The sequence below is a fragment of the Danio aesculapii genome, chromosome 12, assembly GCF_903798145.1.
Source record: "Danio aesculapii chromosome 12, fDanAes4.1, whole genome shotgun sequence".
NCBI lineage: Eukaryota > Metazoa > Chordata > Actinopteri > Cypriniformes > Danionidae > Danio > Danio aesculapii.
In genome coordinates this window covers 12,305,088-12,324,537 of record NC_079446.1, presented here as the reverse complement: position 1 = coordinate 12,324,537, position 19,450 = coordinate 12,305,088, and the positions used below count along the sequence as shown (strand labels likewise).

Genomic DNA, 19,450 nt, shown 5'->3' with positions numbered 1-19,450 from the left:
CATGCCAAACAAGTTATGTATAAATCACAAGTGTGAATTCTTGAAATTTCACCTGGGGTTATGAAAGCACAAAACTAAGACAGATTTTTTTGTGCCAAACATGTATGCTGTGAAACTGCTGGATGCCTAGCAACCAACAGCCAATTATGTGTTTCGTACTCATGCCAAACGCAGCGTATGAAGTGTTGTTACAGAGTTTGGGGAAAATTTGCGTGAAAAAGAGGCCATTTCGAAATTAACTTTGAGAGTAAAATAGTGCATTCAGGAAATAAACTTTATAATAGTCAGCAATATATTCCTTTAATAAAATAGGAAACGATTTGAAAAATCTCAGCTTTTCTAGATTTACCATGTATAGGGTAGAGTAAAACATTAATATTAGATTTACTGTGTTAAGGTATGATGGCATTTCTTCACATTTTTCACAATTTGTCAAAACCTAAAATTTTAAATCTGTTTTTTCAGCGAAGGTTGATTTTTCAACTGTTCTAAATCAAAAACATTGGTCCCATGTAGTCTAAAAATAAATATAAGCATGTCTAAAAACTTAAAGAAGATATAAATGCTCTAGAAGTTAACATTTTATTTAAGATTTTGAAGAAATGCCATCAGATGTTTACAGAATTATTTTCCCCCTTAAACACATTACTATTACTCGTAAATCAAGAGAAACTGAGAATTTTCAAGTGTTGACTTGATTATATCACATCTCAGAAATAAAGGTGCACGAGCTGTCACTAGGGTGGTACCTTTTCAAAAGGTACACTTTTGCACCCAAAAGGTCCATTTAATACCTCAAGGGTACATATTAGTACCTAAAGTACAAAAGTGGTTCTCTTAAAATGTTTTGGTACTAATATATACTTTTGAGGTACCAATGAACCCTTTAAATACAAACGTGTACTTAATAACGCTTAATTAAATAATAATTAAATAACGCTTAATTAGATTTACTTGTTTTATTTTAGGTAAATGGTTGCAAACAATTTATATGGGCTGAATTTAAACAAAGAAAATTGCTAAATTTAATTTGTTTGTTTAAATTCAGCCCATATGAATTTCAGTTTAAAATTGAATTGTTTAAATTCAGCCCAATTGTTTACAATCACTTACCCTAAAAAAAAGTTAATTCAATGAATCATTTTTCAGTGTGTAAAATATGAGGATATGCAATATTAGAGCCATATTGTACAATTAGTCATGTTTGTCCAATCAATGCCTCTAATGGATTAGTATTGTACCCAAGAATACCCAAGATTAATTAATAAACCATAGTACATTTTGAGCAGTGTGTAAAGCATGATGCAAGAGTAATTTTACTTGGGATTGTGTTTAGGTTATGTGTGCCACTAAAAATATATACTTTAAGACCATTGCCATTATGTATGAACTATTCCTTCAAATCTCCAGTGATTAAAGTTGGTTAAAAGTTAAAAATGGTTAAAAGGTAAACAATAAAAATGATGGGTAACTTGATATGCACATCAACAAAATGCCCAATCGATCACTCACGAGTCAGTGCTGGGAGATCAGAGAACAGTAAACAGTGTAAAATCTAATGATCACTGTCGCCGTCTGCTGGTCACTCATGATATTGCACCATATTGTAAAACCGTCACGCGTCTCAGAAACAGAGCACACACTGCTCACTCATAACCCCTCCTGAGTTCAGCACACAAAACAAATGCATGTTATTAAAGTAAAAATCGATCTAATCTCAGAATAATATTCACTTCAGGGCTATTAAGTCACGCAGAACAAATGTAGACGGATATGAATTGGAGATATGCAAAGGTAATTGTCAGCAATGACCGTGCACCTTCTTAAAAGTGTGCAGTGTTGATAAAGTGGTTCAGAAAGGCTAATTTTCTTTTCAATCGAAGGCAAAGCTCAGTGAATGCAAATATCAATCAGGTTTCGACTATAGTAAAGTGGCACATCTTCAAAACCGGACCAAATGACGACCAGTACAACGCAAAAATTAAATTAAATTATAAAATATGCTTTTAAAATATGGTAAAAAGTAAATGTAAACACAAGAAAATGGTGAAATTGGAAAGTTGAGCCCCAGGACATGTGCCGGAAAAGCCACTGCGATGAGGCCTGGCTCAGTCCGGCGTGCACTTGCCCTGATGGGAAGGATTTCATAGGAGGGGTTGTGGTTCTGAGACTGATTCCTCCTAGTCCAGTTTCACTCCAGGCTTCTCTGTGTTCAGGAGGTGAAGGCTGTCGTCTATCAGAAAACTGCAGAAACAGAAAAGCAAAGAAAAATCCACACTATAAAAAAAATAATAAGGTGTAAATCAAAATTATCTTTTATATATAAAATAAAAACAAATGTGCATTTAAGAAGTGTGTTTCACACAGGTGAGTGGGTTTGACAAACCACCTGTAGAAACACTCTTCTCTCTATGGAAAAACACTCCTCCCTCCTTACTCTAGCACCCAATTCTCTGAGCACTAACAGTTCCTTTGTATGGGCTAGTTGCACAAGATGCTGCCGGTGAGCTTATAAGATGCAAGTGTGTGTGCGTTTACGTCTGGTTATATAGAACTATGAAGGAAGAGGTGAAGATTTCCCATTTTTGTTACAAAAAATTTAAATGTTTAAAAAAAAATAAAAGTTGTTTATCAGTGACTTGAGAGAACATCCAGGGCAGACAGTATCCCTGTCTATGATGCGAATCCGAGTCTATTGTGAAGAGAATTTGACACACGAATGAAGCAAATTTGCCATGTGAATGAAGTGAGTAAACTTAAAATGTTCACATGCCTATTTATGTGCGAATAGCATTTATCCGCACGTGCCACATCTGGTGTGGACACAGCTTGATTTATAGGTCCCCACTACCGGTCAACCGACAATGGCCGATATTAAGCCGATAATAAACTGAATTTATAATTGAATTACATTTAATAAATACATTTTCACACAGTGAAATTGACTTGAATATGACAGTAGCAAATGCATAAAGTACAGAATAATTTAAAATTAGCCCAGAACAAATCAGCCAAACAGAAAACATGATCGCCCAATGCCGATATGTGAAAAATTACCAATATCTGCAAATACATATAGGTAGACCACTAGTCCCCACCAATTTTAAAAGCAAATCTACACCCTTGCTGCAGACTAACCTGCACATGTGAAAGTGTACCTGTAGAGGAGGAATTGGACAGGCACAGTGCTGAGTTATATCAGGACTAGTGGTTGACCAACATATCAGCCACAATGATATTTTGGTTTACCACTAGTCCCCACTAATGTCAAGAGCTACAAACGCAACATGCACATATGAAGGTGTAATTGTAGAAGAGGAATTGGAAGGGCACAGTGCTGAGATATATAGGTACTAGTGGTTGACTGATATATCAGCCACATCAATATATCGGTCAACCACTAATCCCCATCAATTTCAAAAGCAAATCTACTGTCTTGCTGCAGACCAACCTGCACGTGTGAAGGTGTACCTGTAGAAGAGGTAATGGACAGGCACAGTGCTGAGATATATCAGGACTAGTAATCGACTGATATATCGGTTTACCACTAGTCCCCATAAATGTCAAATGCAAACCAATGCCCTTGCTGCAGACGCACACATGTAAAGGTGTACCTGTAGAAGAGGAAGTGGATGGGCACAGTGCTGAAATAAATAGGTACTAGTGGTCTACCGCTGCAGATGCAACATGCATGTGTGAAGGTTTACCTGTAGAAGAGGAAGTGAATGGGCATAGTGCTTAAATATATTGGTACTAGAGGTTGACTGATATATCGGCCACGACAATATATCGGTCGACCACTAGTCACCCATCAATTTCAAAAGCAAATCTACTGTCTTGCTGCAGACGGAACATGCACGTGTGAAGATGTACCTGTAGAAGAGGAAGCGAATAGGCACAGTGCTGAGATAAATCGGTACTAGTGGTCGACAATGTATCAGCCACAACTATATATCGGTCGAACACAAGTGCCCATCAATTTCACAAACAAATCTACTCTCTTGCTGCAGATGCAACAAGCACATGTAAAGGTGTACCTGTAGAAGAGGAAGTGAATGGGCACAGTGCTTAAATATATCGGTACTAGAGTTCGACTGATATATCAGCCACGACAATATATCGGTCGACCACTAGTCATCCATCAATTTCAAAAGCAAATCTACTGTCTTGCTGCAGACGCAACATGCACGTGTGAAGATGTATCTGTAGTAGAGGAAGTGGATAGGCACAGTGCTGAGATTTATTGGTACTAGTGGTCGACTGATATATCAGCCACATCAATATATCAGTCGACCACTAGTCACCCATCAATTTCAAAAGCAAATTTACTCTCTTGCTGCAGACGCAACATGCACGTGTAAAAGTGTACCTGTAGAAGAGGAAATGGACAGGCACAGTGCTTATATATATCAGAACTAGTGGCTGACCGATATTTCAGTCATGGTGATAAATTGGTCAACCACTAGTCCCCATCCATTTCAAAAATCAAATCTAGGCCAATGCTGCAGACGCAACATGGGAAGGTGTACCTGTAGAAGAGGAAGTGGACAGGCACAGTGCTGAGATGCCAGACAGCATGAGCATCCAGAACCCAGAAGAGCGGAGGGAAATCCAGCAGCTCCAGCAGGGCAAGTCCATGCAGTAAGAGCACCACCATCACACACTTCCACCAGTACGGCAAGATCCTCCGATTCAGCCAACACCAACACAGCCACCACAGCAAGTTTATCATGCCTGCGATCAAAGAGCAAAATCAGAAGGTGAAAAACAAACACTTCATGTAGCCCATTAATGTGCGAGTCATGCTTTTAATGGTGTAGTGCAGTGGTTCTCAAAGTGTGGTATGTGTACCACTAGTGGTTCACAGGCTTCCTTCTAGTGGTACGCGGAGGAATCAAATATGTCATATTTACATGCTACACATATTTAAACATTTAGCAAAAATTATTTTTATATATTTATGAATATGATGACATATATAGCCTATATTTCCAGGTGTTGATAAATTGGCTAATATTAATACTTTAATATTAATATTAATATTGGCGAATGTTAATACTTTACATTTAAGTACAGCAGTTTCTTGTTTTTTACTTTTTAAGAACAGTAACCTCCCATTTTTAACTTTTACAAACACATTTTAATTTCAATGTTGACATTTTTAGTATTATTTGTTTGTTAGTTTTTACCTGTAAGCACAGTGCAGTGTTGATGTGCAGACTATTTATAATGTTTAAAGTGGCTGACAAGAATAAATATTCTCAATAATAGGAATTAATCTGCCACGTTTTTGAACTGTGGAGAGCTGCAGCTGCTTTACTGGGCCTACTAGGCTACTGTATTTCAATACTGGTTATGGTGGTACCTGGAGAGACAATTTTTTTTCCTGAGGTGGTACTTGATGAAAAAGGTTTGACAACTGCTGGTGTAGTGGATATGTTCCATAATATGAAGCTAGTTTAGCGCTGATGCCAGTGATGTTTATATTATGATGTCATTTTTTTATGATTTGCACCTATTATGCTTGTTTAGTTTATATACTCAAATTAAGTATTTTTTTTGAATTTACAAAGCCAAGCACTAATAAATAGTCATTTAATGATATGTTACCATATTTTGGTTTAATGTTTAGCAAAGATGACTATATGTAATATTCATGATTACTGTGATATCAGTTTTTTCTGGAAATTCCACTTTGTAACTTTGTACTTTTTTCAGAAATATGCAGTCACCTTATTTGTGTTGTGCTTAGTATTAAATATTTTGTCAAACAGAGCCGACATGACCAGTTTTTTGTTGTTGTTAAAACGTGTATAAAAATAAAAATCAGGACTAAATCAGCATATCAGAATGATTACAGAAGGATCATGTGACTCTGAAGACAGAAATAGATTACATTTTAAAATCCATTCAATTACAAAACAATTTTTAATGAATATGTCAGAAGTTCATTGTTTTTACTGCATTTGGTCAAAGTAGACTCAAAGAGACTTCTTCCAACAACGTGTACAATTAATTCTTTCAAAATTTTATCTGATAAGACTATAAATATCATATCAAAACAGTGTTGCATAATAAAACAATTGAAATGCTTTTGCACTTTTTTTGCAAGTAATTGTGTATGTCTACAATACAATGTTACCACTGCTTTAACAATGCTATTTGAATCTAAAGCAGTTTAAAATATCACATTTTATTAACACAACACACAGTGTTGCTTACATACAACAAATCATTTACAAATTGCACTAAGAAAAAAAAGTATTTTAAAGCTTGTTTGTTTATATATATACACATATACAAAATCAGATTGAGTTTAAATAATTTTTTAAATATTTTTATCAATATCAAATTTGTCAAAATTGTTCTCAGTCACAGGAAATATTTAGACTTTTTTGGTTCCTTTTCTGCATTTTGAACGTCCCTGGATCGTTGATGTCTATGTAGGATGATACAGCTCTCGGATTTCATCTAAATTATCTTAGGCCACATGAACACAGGTATTTTCAAAACCACCATGTTGACAATCAAATGAAAGCGATAATAACTCTTTTTTTGGAGGCCTTTTCCTGATTGGTCAACATGACTTTATGGTTCGACGTATAATCGCCACCTGTTCTTGATGATTTTTTATTTTCATGCGGACAAAAAATAATTTTGTAAAATAAGGAAGAAAAGCTACAAGAATACCCGTTTATCTGAGTAATTAATACTTATTAAAATACTATTGAATTAAATTAAATTTTTGGGTGAACTAATCCTTTAATTAAAATATTAAACAGAGTTTGTTTCATATTAAACAGAGTTCTTTCATCCCATTTTCCCAAAAATGAATTCGTCTTTATACAGTGCTCAGCATGTATGAGTACACCCCTCACAAATCTCTCTTTTAAATTAATATTTTTAATAGGAAGCTATCCAATATTATATTTGTGCATATACATTAGATTAGTCAGTACTGATAAAAAATCTGGAGCTTATCAAACAAAAAAAACATATTGTCAATTTATATCAATTTATATGTTGGGGTAAAAAACCCAAGAAAACAAGAAAAACAAAAAAATCTATCAATTTTATTTAACATTTTTTGGTTCGTAATTTTTTTCTTTTTTATATATTTAGTTTGAATTTAAATCCACAATCTTTCTATTTCTAAAGATGTTCGTGACAAAAAATTGTTGGCATTTCAGTGTGGAGTTTGCATGTTCTCCCCATGTTCGTGTGGGTTTCCCCCAGGTGCTCTGGTTTCCCTCACAAGTCGAAAGACATGCGGTACAGGTGACGAATAAGGTAAATTGGTCATAACGTATAAGTGGGAATGCAGGAGTGTACGGGTGCTTCTCATTGTTGGGTTGCAGCTGGAAGTGCATCCGCTGCGTAAAACATATGCTGGATAAGTTGGCGGTTCATTCCGCTGTGGTGACCCTTGATTAATAAAGGGACTAAGCTGAAAAGAAAATGAATGAATGACAATGCTTTTTGACAAGTAGTTTTATGCGGAGTTCAGACACCATGATTTTAGCCCCGATTTTGACTCGCCGACAGGTTTTGAGAAATCCCAGACAAATGCCTGAAATCACAGGCAAATCGGTGCTCATTCACGCGAGTAACAACAACACAGTGTGAACTATCAAAGATGTGATCTGAGAGAATCGCTAATGAGTCGCCGATACCCGTGATATATCTGGCATGCTAAATATCTGCAGCTGTTGGCGATTTAAAGATATACGAAGTGTTTTTGGTTGCGAGACAAAGTTTGGACAAAGTTGTCTGTGATTCTTCCTATCATAAAGTTATGCAGTGTGAAACCCCCTGTTGCCAATCCATCTTGCAGTGTAAACAAAGCAGCGACAAAAGGCTAGCCCAGACAGTCATGCAGTGTGAAAACATCTGTGATAGCATTACTTTGAAAATCATGCAGTCTGAACTTGACATTAGTTTACTTAGATAACCCTGCTTTACACAACACCTCACCTATGGAGGCATTGGCAGCCATGTTGTACCCATAGTCAAAACTGACAAAGGTCAGATAAGACACATGAGATGTGAAGGCCAGAATGAGCAGAACTCCCACCATGCTGGAAATTGCAGGTCTGCGCAAGCCCAACGTCCTGAAACACAAACATGAATCCTCAAATCACCATCATTACCGCATAATCCTCAACAGCACTACATGTTATCCATGTTATCCTGATCACACACCTGACACAGCACAAGTAGATGGAGTAGAGAATGACAGCTGACGCACAGAAGTAGTCCATCTTCTACAAAACAAAATGAAAAATGGTCTCATTTGTAGGTTTATTAGTTCCCGTGAAGTGCTTTGAAATGCGCTGTTTTTATTCAGTGTTTGATGTAATTGCAACTGAAATATGAAGACAGGGTGGGGCATAAAGTAGACCCTCCCCTTTTAAAAAAAAAACAGCCAATAGGTTGTTTGCAATCACGTGGTTCTGGTGACACAAGAAATTCAGATTGAGGGTAGGAAGTAAAAAACTCAATAGGAGACATGGGCTATGTCCGAAACCGCCTACTACTCAGTAGTACTGCATTTGAATTTAAAGATACTATCCGGCCGTTAGAAAAGTAAGTTCTATACTTTATGAATGGGAGAAGTATGAATAGAATTCGGACGTACTACATCCGCCATATTGTCATGATTACGTGACCAACCTGCGTCAGTTGCGTTGCTTCACTTCCATTCATGAATTCGCTCGCGGGGCATCATGGGATAGCGCAGCGTGCATGGGATGCGCACTTCAGAATCTTGCCGGAAGTCATCCGGGTACTTCTCGCATACTGTTTTTCGAATTCTATGAATTCGGACATACTACTCGGCTCGCATATTGATTTTACCGTACTATATAGTCTGGAAGTATGCGGTTTCGGACGCAGCCATAGAGACAAGTCTGTATTTGTGCAATTTATACCATATTTCAAAGGTGATTTGAATAGAAAATAAGCACATATGTTGGGCATGATCCTTATATCATGAAGACGGCCGAGTTTTCTACTGAACTAAAATCTATTTGCCTGTCATTGAGGCGGTAGATACTGTATAAGCTATTACGTTACATGAAAAAAGTACTTAAATGCATACTATAAATAATTACTTGAAGTAACCTGGCATTGTAATTATTGCTGTTGTTTAACACAACCTTAGTAATAAAACATTATTCAACAGGCTTTAGTTTCTGCGCTATAATTATACACCATTACAATGCACCACAGTTTACACTAACATTACAGTATTTATTACAGTTTACCATGCTGCAGTATTCGGTAGCATTCATTAACAAAGAGTTGTACACATTATACACTTTACTATGTGTCTCAAAAACATGTTTATTATAAATTACTATAGTTTTTTCCAATCCAGGCATTATGAAATAACAGATAAACGCATACAAAAGCCTGGACGCATAGTCTACATTATTATTCATTAATTTTTGCAAGGGGGGAAGTGCTTCACAATAATAACCATCTAGTTTTTTGTTCTGTCAATGAACTTACCAACAAACATTCAAGGCTGCTGCACATATTGATGTTAACGTTACGGTTGTTTATTCCATCAATTTCATTGCAGATATTACATGGCAAGGTAAGTTATTTATATTCTCCTGGATTTTGTATAAGTGTGGTGGTGTTTGTATCTGAATTTTATATAACACATTAACATATTTATACACATAGCTAGGCCTGCATATTTTGTACATCATCAATATATAATCTTGGAATGTATATAATCTTTTGGAAGTCTATAAAAGCTGTTTGGCTTTTCTTATTTTGGCCAATTTAACAATTATAAACAACACAAAACAGAAACATTTTGATGTTCTGATAGCGATTCCTATGTAGAAGAACCAATTCCTGCCCTCCATCTGAATTTTGCACATCATCAATATATAATCTTGGCCTGTATATAATATTTATTGGTGCTGTTAAATGAATTATCACGTTCTAAAAAGTTTGTACACATGGATGTCTTGAAATTTTTTTTTGGCATTCTACCGCACAACACGACATGTTTGCTGATGCAACAGGTCTTTTTTGCAACCTGTGTGACGTCATGTGTGACGTAGGTTGGTAATTTCTCTGTAGATATCCTAAAGACTAACATACTGATACTAACATTGAATAAAATTTTATTTACATTTTACAGGGATTTTAGAGTGTTCACACAGTAGCATTCAAATAATTCTTCATACTTAAATTATTACATATGCAACATCCCAAAAATGTGCATACAAATATATGGATGGAAACCGTTACTAATGTTCATCCAAAACCATTAAAAAACATCTCTTGAAAGCTTACCTCTGTTAGATAGGTGTCTCTTGTGTGGAATACAGTAGACCAGAACCATGCATTTAGGGAAACCTGCAGAAAGAGACACATAAAATATTGAGTACATCCTACTGTTCATTTACTTTGGGCTACAACAGCACTTTAAAATGTGCATTTAGCATTTTTTTGATTTATTGATGTCTTAATAGCAAAAAAATGTATCTATATTCGAAATGAAAACAATTAAACAAAACAAAATATGTTTGCTTTCAGACATTGTAGGAATCACATATTATGATTATACATATTAAAATCAATCACTTAAGTTGAGAATTGTCACATCTTTAAGTAATCTGTGTGTCAATGTCAACATTGTCCCCTAGTGGTTGGGAGCGTTTCCTTTATGTTGCGACTTCATAGGCTATATTTTAACGATCTAGGCGCAAAGTCTAAAGCGCATGGCGCAAAATTAAATGCGTGTCCATATCCATTTTTGATATTTTAAGGACAGAAAAATACTGACAGGAAAATTACCAACTAATGGTCTAACGGGGTTGTGCTCATTCTCTTAATGAGTTATGGGTGTGTTTTGAGCATAACGTGCATTAAACCAATCAGAGTTTCATCTCCCATTCCCTTTAAGAGTCAGTTGCCCCACGCCATGACGCATTTGCTATTTACATGGCAGACTTTGTAAGTGGAAAAACTGAACGCTTCACTAGTGAGAAAACAGTTATTATTATTAGCAGTATTATTTATTATATGCATATTTATATTTGTTTAATAAAAACAAGTTTAGATTTGGCCACCTGTTGGGTTTTGGAGACGTATGCTTCACCATAGGGCACAAGAATAGTACGTGTGTCTGGATGTTACTCCACACTTCATTATTATTGTTCATTTATGCGTTTGCTGAAAAATTTGAACTGAATTTCGAAATAGTCTTGAAACAAATCTTTGCGCTGAACAAACTTCAGTGGATGTCTTCAGTCAAGTTTCCACCGTTTCCTTACTCCATGAAAGTAAAGGAGTAAAATAAAGAGTAAAAGTAAAGTAAAGAGAAAGTAAAGAGGCTGAATGGAGGAGGCTCATCCTTTATCCTCGCTGAAGATGGTCTGTTAAACTGTTTTCTCGCTAATGGAGCGTTCAGTATTTCCACGTAAAAAGTCATCTAATAAATAACAAATGCGCCATGGCGTGACGCAACTGAAGGGAATGTGAGCCGAGACTCTGATTGGTTTAATGCACGTTATGCTCAAAACACACCCATAACTCATTAAGAGAATAAGCATAACCCTGTTAGACCCTGCGCCAGGGCACAAAGCTTATTTTTCCGTGCGTAAAATAGCAAAAGTGAATTCAGACACGCCCTTAATGCTTTTGCGCCAAGCGCTTTAGACTTTGCGCCTAGATCGTTAAAATTGATCCAAAATGTTCGTAATTTATAGCTAGTTGCAACAAATCCCTTAAGTTAGAAAAGTGCTAATTTGCTAATTATCATAACGAATGATATTTGCTTCAATAAAGAGGTTTGTCACAACCAGTGAGGATCCTGCAATATGCAGAAACATTATATTTATTGGCTTACTTTGGTCCACTAGGCCTTTGAGATTAATCTAACTGTAACCACAATTACCGCTTGTCTCACTTAATTAAGCATAATTGTCAGTGATACTGGCCCCACTGAGATAAAAATGTCTTTTTCATTTGACATTTTTATTATCTCGCATTCATAACAAGCCTCCAAAGCCTTCATGCTTGGTGCTGCCAGATGTCAAGAGTCTAAATCTCCCAATCACAGCTCCCCCCCATGTTTTCCTTAATCTTCCAACCTGGCGTGCCCACCCACCCGCACGCACGCACGCACGCACACACACACACACACAGCACTGCTGATGATCTGAAAACAGATGATTCTCAATAATCTACTTAAATGAAAGTGTAATAAAGGCAGTCTGTGTTCCTTCATAAAGTTGCTTGAGCAGTTTTCTGCATCTAAAACTGCAAACTGCAAGAGACAAACTGTGTTAAATCCCGGCATGAATCTCAAGTATAGTGTTGTGATTTTCGTCGCTAAATAAATTCACTTAAACAATCTCTGTGCCACAATGCAAAAACATTTGTAGCATTATCATAACTGTAAAACATTGGCATAATTTATATTTCCTGGAATTAAACTTTAAGAATTATACAATGTCAGCTTTTTTGTAGAACAATGTTTCCTTAATAAATTACAACAATGATAATTTCCCATAATTTTCCCCCATTAGTTTATCTAAGATTGTATTATACTTACTATGTATGTGGGACTCTTATTTTGAAAACAAAACCTGCAATATAGAGTTCTCATGCATGGATTAACTCATCTTATCATAGCTTGTCATCAGGATGTAAAATTTAGGAAAGACGGGATACAAATTTATTCGCCACCCAAATCTGCCACATATGTCTGTATTGAGGCAACAAACACAAGTAATCTGCTAAATATAAGTGTTTAGTGCACGTTTACGCATCAAGCAATATGACTCAGCTCTTACTGTGAGTAAAGGATGCCAATACACTTAAAAAAAAAAAAAACAACTTTCCGTCTCTGTTTTGATATATATTAAAGCTTTAAAATACAACTGTAAATACATCTGTCTGCACTTTTTGTCGAGAATAATTAAACATTTTTGCCTATATTTAATCCTCAACACAACTTTGAAGTTTAATTCACTCACTCCTTCTAGCCAAAATAAATCACTTCTCCAACACTTCAGTTGAAAAGATTGTGTGTCATCTACTCAACCTTTTAAAATATTTTAGACAACTTAAGTATGATTATTTTGCACATTTTTAGATTAGTTTGCACACAGAATTTGTCGTGTGTGTGAGTGCATGCGTGCGTGCGTGAGCTGCAGAGCATCAGAACAGAGCTCATTAATATTCACGTCAGTTTCAAATATGGTCAAAAGAGAGCTTTCCATTCAAGGGGTGATGGCTGTGGTTATAAATGAGCCTATATGTTTCTGGATAATTTTGGCAATAAACTTAGCCACATGCCTGCTATGCAAACATCAGAGAACAATTAAACATATTGAATAAACACATCCTATAGCAGCTTGAAAAAGTATTTAGCAAATGTAATAATAAAAAAACACAGCATATAAGTTGATATTCTGAATATTTTGCTTATGCGAAAGTGCAAAAAATGAACTGTAACAAGGAATTACTCATGAAATATAATATCTTTTCTGAACTCTTACCAATCCCTCAATTATAGTCCTCCATTAACATAAATTTCACAGGATCTAAAATGTAAATAATCCCCATCCAAGTCTTTCACCAAATGGAGAAAACGCGCTAGTTGTGCATTTTCAAGCATTTTCATGAATCTGATGTAATGATACATACAATTTCTTTAGCAGCAGATTATATTTACAGCCATAAAATATAACTCACGTCATATGAAATAAGCATTTATTAAATGATAAATAATAAAAAATAAAATAATACAATAAATAAAGTGTGATGTATTATTACATCTCCCAGCACAACAGGAGCCAATAGTGACCAATAATTCTGAATGTCAGTTTAACTATTATTGTGTGGCACAATGCACTCATTTAGCACGAATAATGCTGCAGGAAACAGTGTATTTTCATAAGTTGTTCCATCTAACTCAAAACAAGAATGTAGAAATTCAGGAATCACATACGAAAACAAAATGTCAAGGAAGTCAATCAGTCGCATTTTTTTTATGAGAATAAGAGACTTTCTCACCAGTGAGAAGGCGGTGATGGTGTGATACATGGGGCTCTGGCGAGGGACTGCGCTGCGGTACCTCAGCAGCATTAGCAGACATGCTAAACCATTTAGCAGAGACGCTAGTGCCGATGCAGGCTCTTCAAAACACAGGAAACGGGCAAACGGCCACTAAACAAAGTTTGTGGGGAGTTAAAAGTATTATTTTACATTAGAGTTTGATACTGTTGACAGTTTAGATCTGCTTTTACACTGAAATAGTTCTGCCGCTAACCTTCCCGTGAAACTGTGGGATGCTGTAGCCTTCTGCCTGGTAAAGGCCCACGGTGGTCCACATGCACTGATATCTGCAGTCATCACGACACGTCCAGCCTGAAAGATAACACACTTGATTCAATGCACAGGAAAGGCAGCAGAACAATATAAATTCAGACTGAATTTCGACAATTCGTACATCTAAAATATTAATTAAATCTAATTTAAATGTTATATTATGTTCTGCTATATTATGTGTTACATTATATATCACACACACAATTAATCTAATGACTGACTGAACACACTTTACTTAATTATTGTTTATTATGTTATATTATTTATGATCATTAGTCATTTTTTAGAAATTGTTTCTAAAAATAAGATTTTATGAATAAAATTTAAGGCAAATATTATTCGCTCTCCTGTGAAATTTGTATTCTTTTTAAAATTATTTCCCAAGTGATGTTTATAAGAGCAAGGGCACTTTCACTGTATTTCGTACAATATTTTTTCTTCTTAAGAAAGTCTTATTTGTTTTGGTTTGCTTAGAAAAAAAAGCCGATTTTACATTACACAAATTGTAAGCTCAATATTATTATAATATTAATATATATATATATTTTTATTGATTGTCTACAGAACAATTAGCCTATTTAAGCTTTTAAATTACACTCTGAGCTCAAAACTAGTATATATATATATATACATATATATATATATATATATATATATATATATATATATATATGTTTGTGTGTGTATACATATATATATACATATATATATATATATATATATATATATATATATATATATATATATATATATATATATATATATACACACACATACATACATATCTATTATATTAATGTGACATTTAAAGGCTTAACTAGGTTAATTAGGTTAACTAGGCAGGTTAGGGTAATTAGGCAATTTATTGTATAACGATGGTTCGTTCTGTGGACTTTCGAAAAAAAATTGCTTAAAGGGGCTAATAATATTGACCTTAAAATGGTGTTTAAAAAATTAAAAACTCCTTTATTTTTAATCGAAGTATTTTGAAGGTGCTGTGAGTTTTTGGTTGTTTTTTATAAACCATCATGGACAACTGATTTAGCCTAAAATAATCTTTATCTTTCTTCTAAAGACACTAAATTCACCTACATCTTGGATGACTAAAAGCAATTATACAGTTTTGTTTGAACTATCCTTTTAAGAAAAGCATGGTCATTCATAATCTGCTTTCAAAAGGAAAAAGAACAAATAAACAGAAAAAAATGTATGTTCATTTAAAAAACAGCATAAACAGACAGGCTGGTTGAACTGGTCCCCCAGCATGCTGGTATTTAACTGATTTGGCTGGTCTCCAAGTGTCCAAAACTTGCCCATAATCTTTTTTTTTTTCTATGTAAAATCGTTTTTTATGATTTGCACATTTGTAAAAAATACTATCAATATTAAAACGTATGTCAGTTAATAACTGTCATTTATGAATATACACTATTAATATATTGTTTCAGCATTGATATATCACAATGTGCACATCCGCAATAGGGTATATGCACAGCTAGTGTTTCTTCCCATGCTGATAAACTTACAGTGAACGGTTAATGTGACTTTTCATTTTACAGCATCGATGTTGTAATGTCATTAAAATATAATCAGTTAAATAGACTTTAGCATTCATTTAGCTGTTCAAGCGTGAAATGAGATGAAAAGCCGTTTACATGCAAACACCCGTGAGGATCAGTAGCCGAGCACAGAAACACCATTGAAAATACTGGAGAAAATAAAATGTTCCTATTTTAAAAACGTGGTGCGGGAAAACGTAATTTAATGCAGTGCTTCTTGTACAATCTTAGAGTCCACTTTATAGAAGTATGCTTTATAAAGATCATTCATTTTTAAAGAAAACAGGCTTTAAATGTGCCGACTTTGTAAATGTATACAGTTCACCGGAAGCGTTTGACCCAGTTTACTGAAAATTTAAAGTCCTTCTGCATACTTCTGCATATACTTTCAGGCCTGTAGCCAGGGTGGTTCGGGTGGTTTGAAAGACCTACCCCTCACTGACAAAGGTACAGATTTTTTTACCATAATGAGCTAATTTGTCCTATTTTAACTGCTATACCCTCATAACCAGTGAAAATAATCTATTGAAAAGGGCTTTAGGACTACGCAGAGTCCTCTGCTGGGTGTAGCTTCGGCGTGACTTCAGCTATTTAGTTTTGGCCAATGCTAACAATTATTTTTCATGAGTAAAAATCTGATGTAAGAGAAGTCTTCTTTCGCCACTGTATTGTTTTTAATTAGAGAAAACCTTTTAGAAACTTTTATTCTAACTCTTTTAATCACTTTTTATTGAAATGGACAAATTCTGACTGAGGAGAATTGAATGTGCTGCCAGTTTGTTATTTGCCTAATAAATAACAATAGGCTAAAAAAATGTTTTTTAAATTATTTTTTAAATTAACACAGTTGTTTTCCTGTTTTTGTCTAATGATTATGATGTAATTAATTTGTATTTTAAAATGAATTTATTCTAAATCTTTATTCTAAATCTTTAGGAAATATTTTGGCACATAAAAAGTGTGATTATGTTGACCACCCGACAAGCTAATCCAGATAAAAAATTGTGCTAAAAATGTCACTAAAATGCAATATGGCAGAGCGGGGCACAAAGTAACACTTTTTGGTTTTGGCCAAATAATGAACAAAGTAATGGGGTTAGACAAACCATTTGTTTTTTTTACCAACAACACACAAGCCTCGCCTACAAGTGAGCACTGGTTGTATGAGTGCCAGACCTATGGTTTCTGTGCAGTATTGCCAAAAATGCCAGGAGTAAAAATGTTACTATTTACCCCACCTGCGGGGCAAGTTGTAACAGACAGAGGGTTAGTTACAAATGCTTATAAAGTAAGATTTCACACAATTAATTTAAATGTAATTTACTTTAAATAGTATCTATATTTCCTCAGTACTTAGCTCAATTTTTTTTCATTCTACATAGCACAGTATGTTTATTTATTTATTTATTTACTGGATAAAAACATTTGGATTTATTTGCATTATACATTATTATACAATGCATTTATTTGCATTATTAGTAATAAAATAATTTCTTTCTATTAAAAAATATTTTTATTAAAAAAAGTTTTTTATTTAAAAGTTCTGAAGACTACACTCAAAATTCAACAATTACTTTGTTAGTTTAGTTGGTGTCCATCAGTGTGTGGCTTAATTTTAATACCCTGTCACAACTAACCCCGCTGTGTTGGGTTCTCCTCAAAACTGGCTAGCGGTCACTGTTTTTTACATCTTTCAAAATGGTTTCATCTTTTAGCCTAGAAGATGGTAATCACAACAATATAAGATTTTACGTTCATACTTTCACAGATTTTCTTTAAATAAAAAAATAATGATTATAATAAAAAATACTTTTATGCTGCAAAAATGGTTTCTCTTGTGTTTCTGCAAACTTTTTCAATAATTGTGGCAGGAAGGCGTCTGTCGACACTGTGGTGAAAAATTTGGAAGCATGCCATGGTTAACCCTGAGCAAATACCTTAAAACTCCGGTTTACTTTTACATTTCCGTGCTACATTTTACCCCACGTTACTTTGTGCCCCAGCTCCCCTATTTTAATTTCATAATTAAATAGAAAATTAGGTGAATAACTGCAAAAAGGTCCACTTTTTGGGAAAAAAAGAACCAGCCCTTTATTTCATATCACAAAGTACAGCAGAGGTCTGAATTATTACCCCTTCTGAATTATTAGCCCCCAGTATATTTTGTTCCCCAATGACAGAAAGAATTTTTTCAACACATTTCTAAACATAATAGTTTTAATAACTAATTTCTAATAATTTCTTTTATCTTTGCCTTCTTTCATCATTGTATAAAGACAGTTTGTTTTGTAGACAATCAAAAAAAATGTTATTGCTTAAGGGGGTCAATAATATTGACCTTAAAATGTTTTTTAAGTAAACACTGCTTTTATTCTAGCCGAAATAAAACAAATAAGAGATTCACCAGAAGAAAAAATATTATAGGAAATACTGAGAAAAATTCCTTGCTCTATTAAACATCATTTGGGAAATATTTTTAAAAAGAAAGTCACAGGAAGGTGAATAATTTACACTGTATACCGCTGAAAAACAAAATACTGCAATGTCTACACTGATTAAGATTGTGCTAACATTTTCTATTAACCTGTGAAAAATAGTTCAGTTACCAGATACTCAGACAGCGCTGTTGCTTATAATAATAGGTTCCACTACCTGTGAGCGCCATGTATGGAGGTTGAGTGGACTGGAAACCGCGCAGCCGGGCCCCTGTGCAATTCGTCCGGACGCAGTGTTTGACGCAGTCCCGGTAGACCGGCTCTTTGTCCCCCTGAGAGGCGCTGGCCGGAGCGGACAGGAGGAACACCGCGGCCGCGAGAAACATCAGGCGGGTCATGCTGCTGTCAGTCCGGCCGCTCACAAGGCACAACAGCGCAACATCAGGCCATTACAGTGGGTCTAACGAGCGTCCCGTCGACCGAGCATGACAGTAGCTAGTCACCGCCGCTCTGACTGCTGCCTGTAAACAATTAAATGTATCAAAGCACCCTTTATTCGCTGTGCGGCAACAAGTTTCATACGCGCATCACAAGAGAAACGTTACATTTCAACGGGGAAAAAAAGCAAACCCGGAAGTGTAAATGGAACGCGCATGCGCAGGCCTCTCGCTTTCTCCTGACAACCGATGGACAAAGTTAATGAATGGATAAATCAATTGAAAGTGATTCCGTTAATTAAAAGGTGTGATCCCTCATTCTCTCTGTTTTACACATGCATGAGTGCTTATATATCGAATATATGAATACGCATATTAATTTGTGTAGCTGTGCTAGAAATATGTAACCTTTATAACATGTTTATAACACAACTGTGTTATAAAAAAAGTAACACTTAGGTCTACACAAATATTTCACATCAAATTTTGTTATAGTGAACTCAATAAATAAATAAATAAACTTACCCACTTCCAAGTGGTTCGAAACCTTTATTACTTTTGTTTTCTGTTGAACACAAAAGAAGATAATTTAAAGAATGTTGGAAACCGGTAACCAGTAATTTACTTCCATCATTTTAATGTGTGTGCGTGTCTG

The 19,450-nt window shown here is 35.0% G+C and overlaps 1 protein-coding gene across 1 annotated transcript; it reads right to left on the bottom strand.

Annotated features, from left to right (window-relative positions):
• Positions 1-1,053: 1,053 nt before the first annotated feature.
• pgap3 (post-GPI attachment to proteins phospholipase 3) lies at positions 1,054-18,978 on the bottom strand. Its single transcript, XM_056469118.1, has 8 exons — positions 18,576-18,978; positions 14,306-14,403; positions 14,050-14,202; positions 10,318-10,380; positions 8,203-8,264; positions 7,975-8,111; positions 4,530-4,734; positions 1,054-2,244 (listed from the first exon to the last, which is right to left on the bottom strand). Exons 1-8 carry the CDS (start codon positions 18,754-18,756, stop codon positions 2,181-2,183), a joined length of 963 nt encoding a protein of 320 aa, XP_056325093.1. The 5' UTR covers positions 18,757-18,978; the 3' UTR covers positions 1,054-2,180.
• Positions 18,979-19,450: the final 472 nt, after the last annotated feature.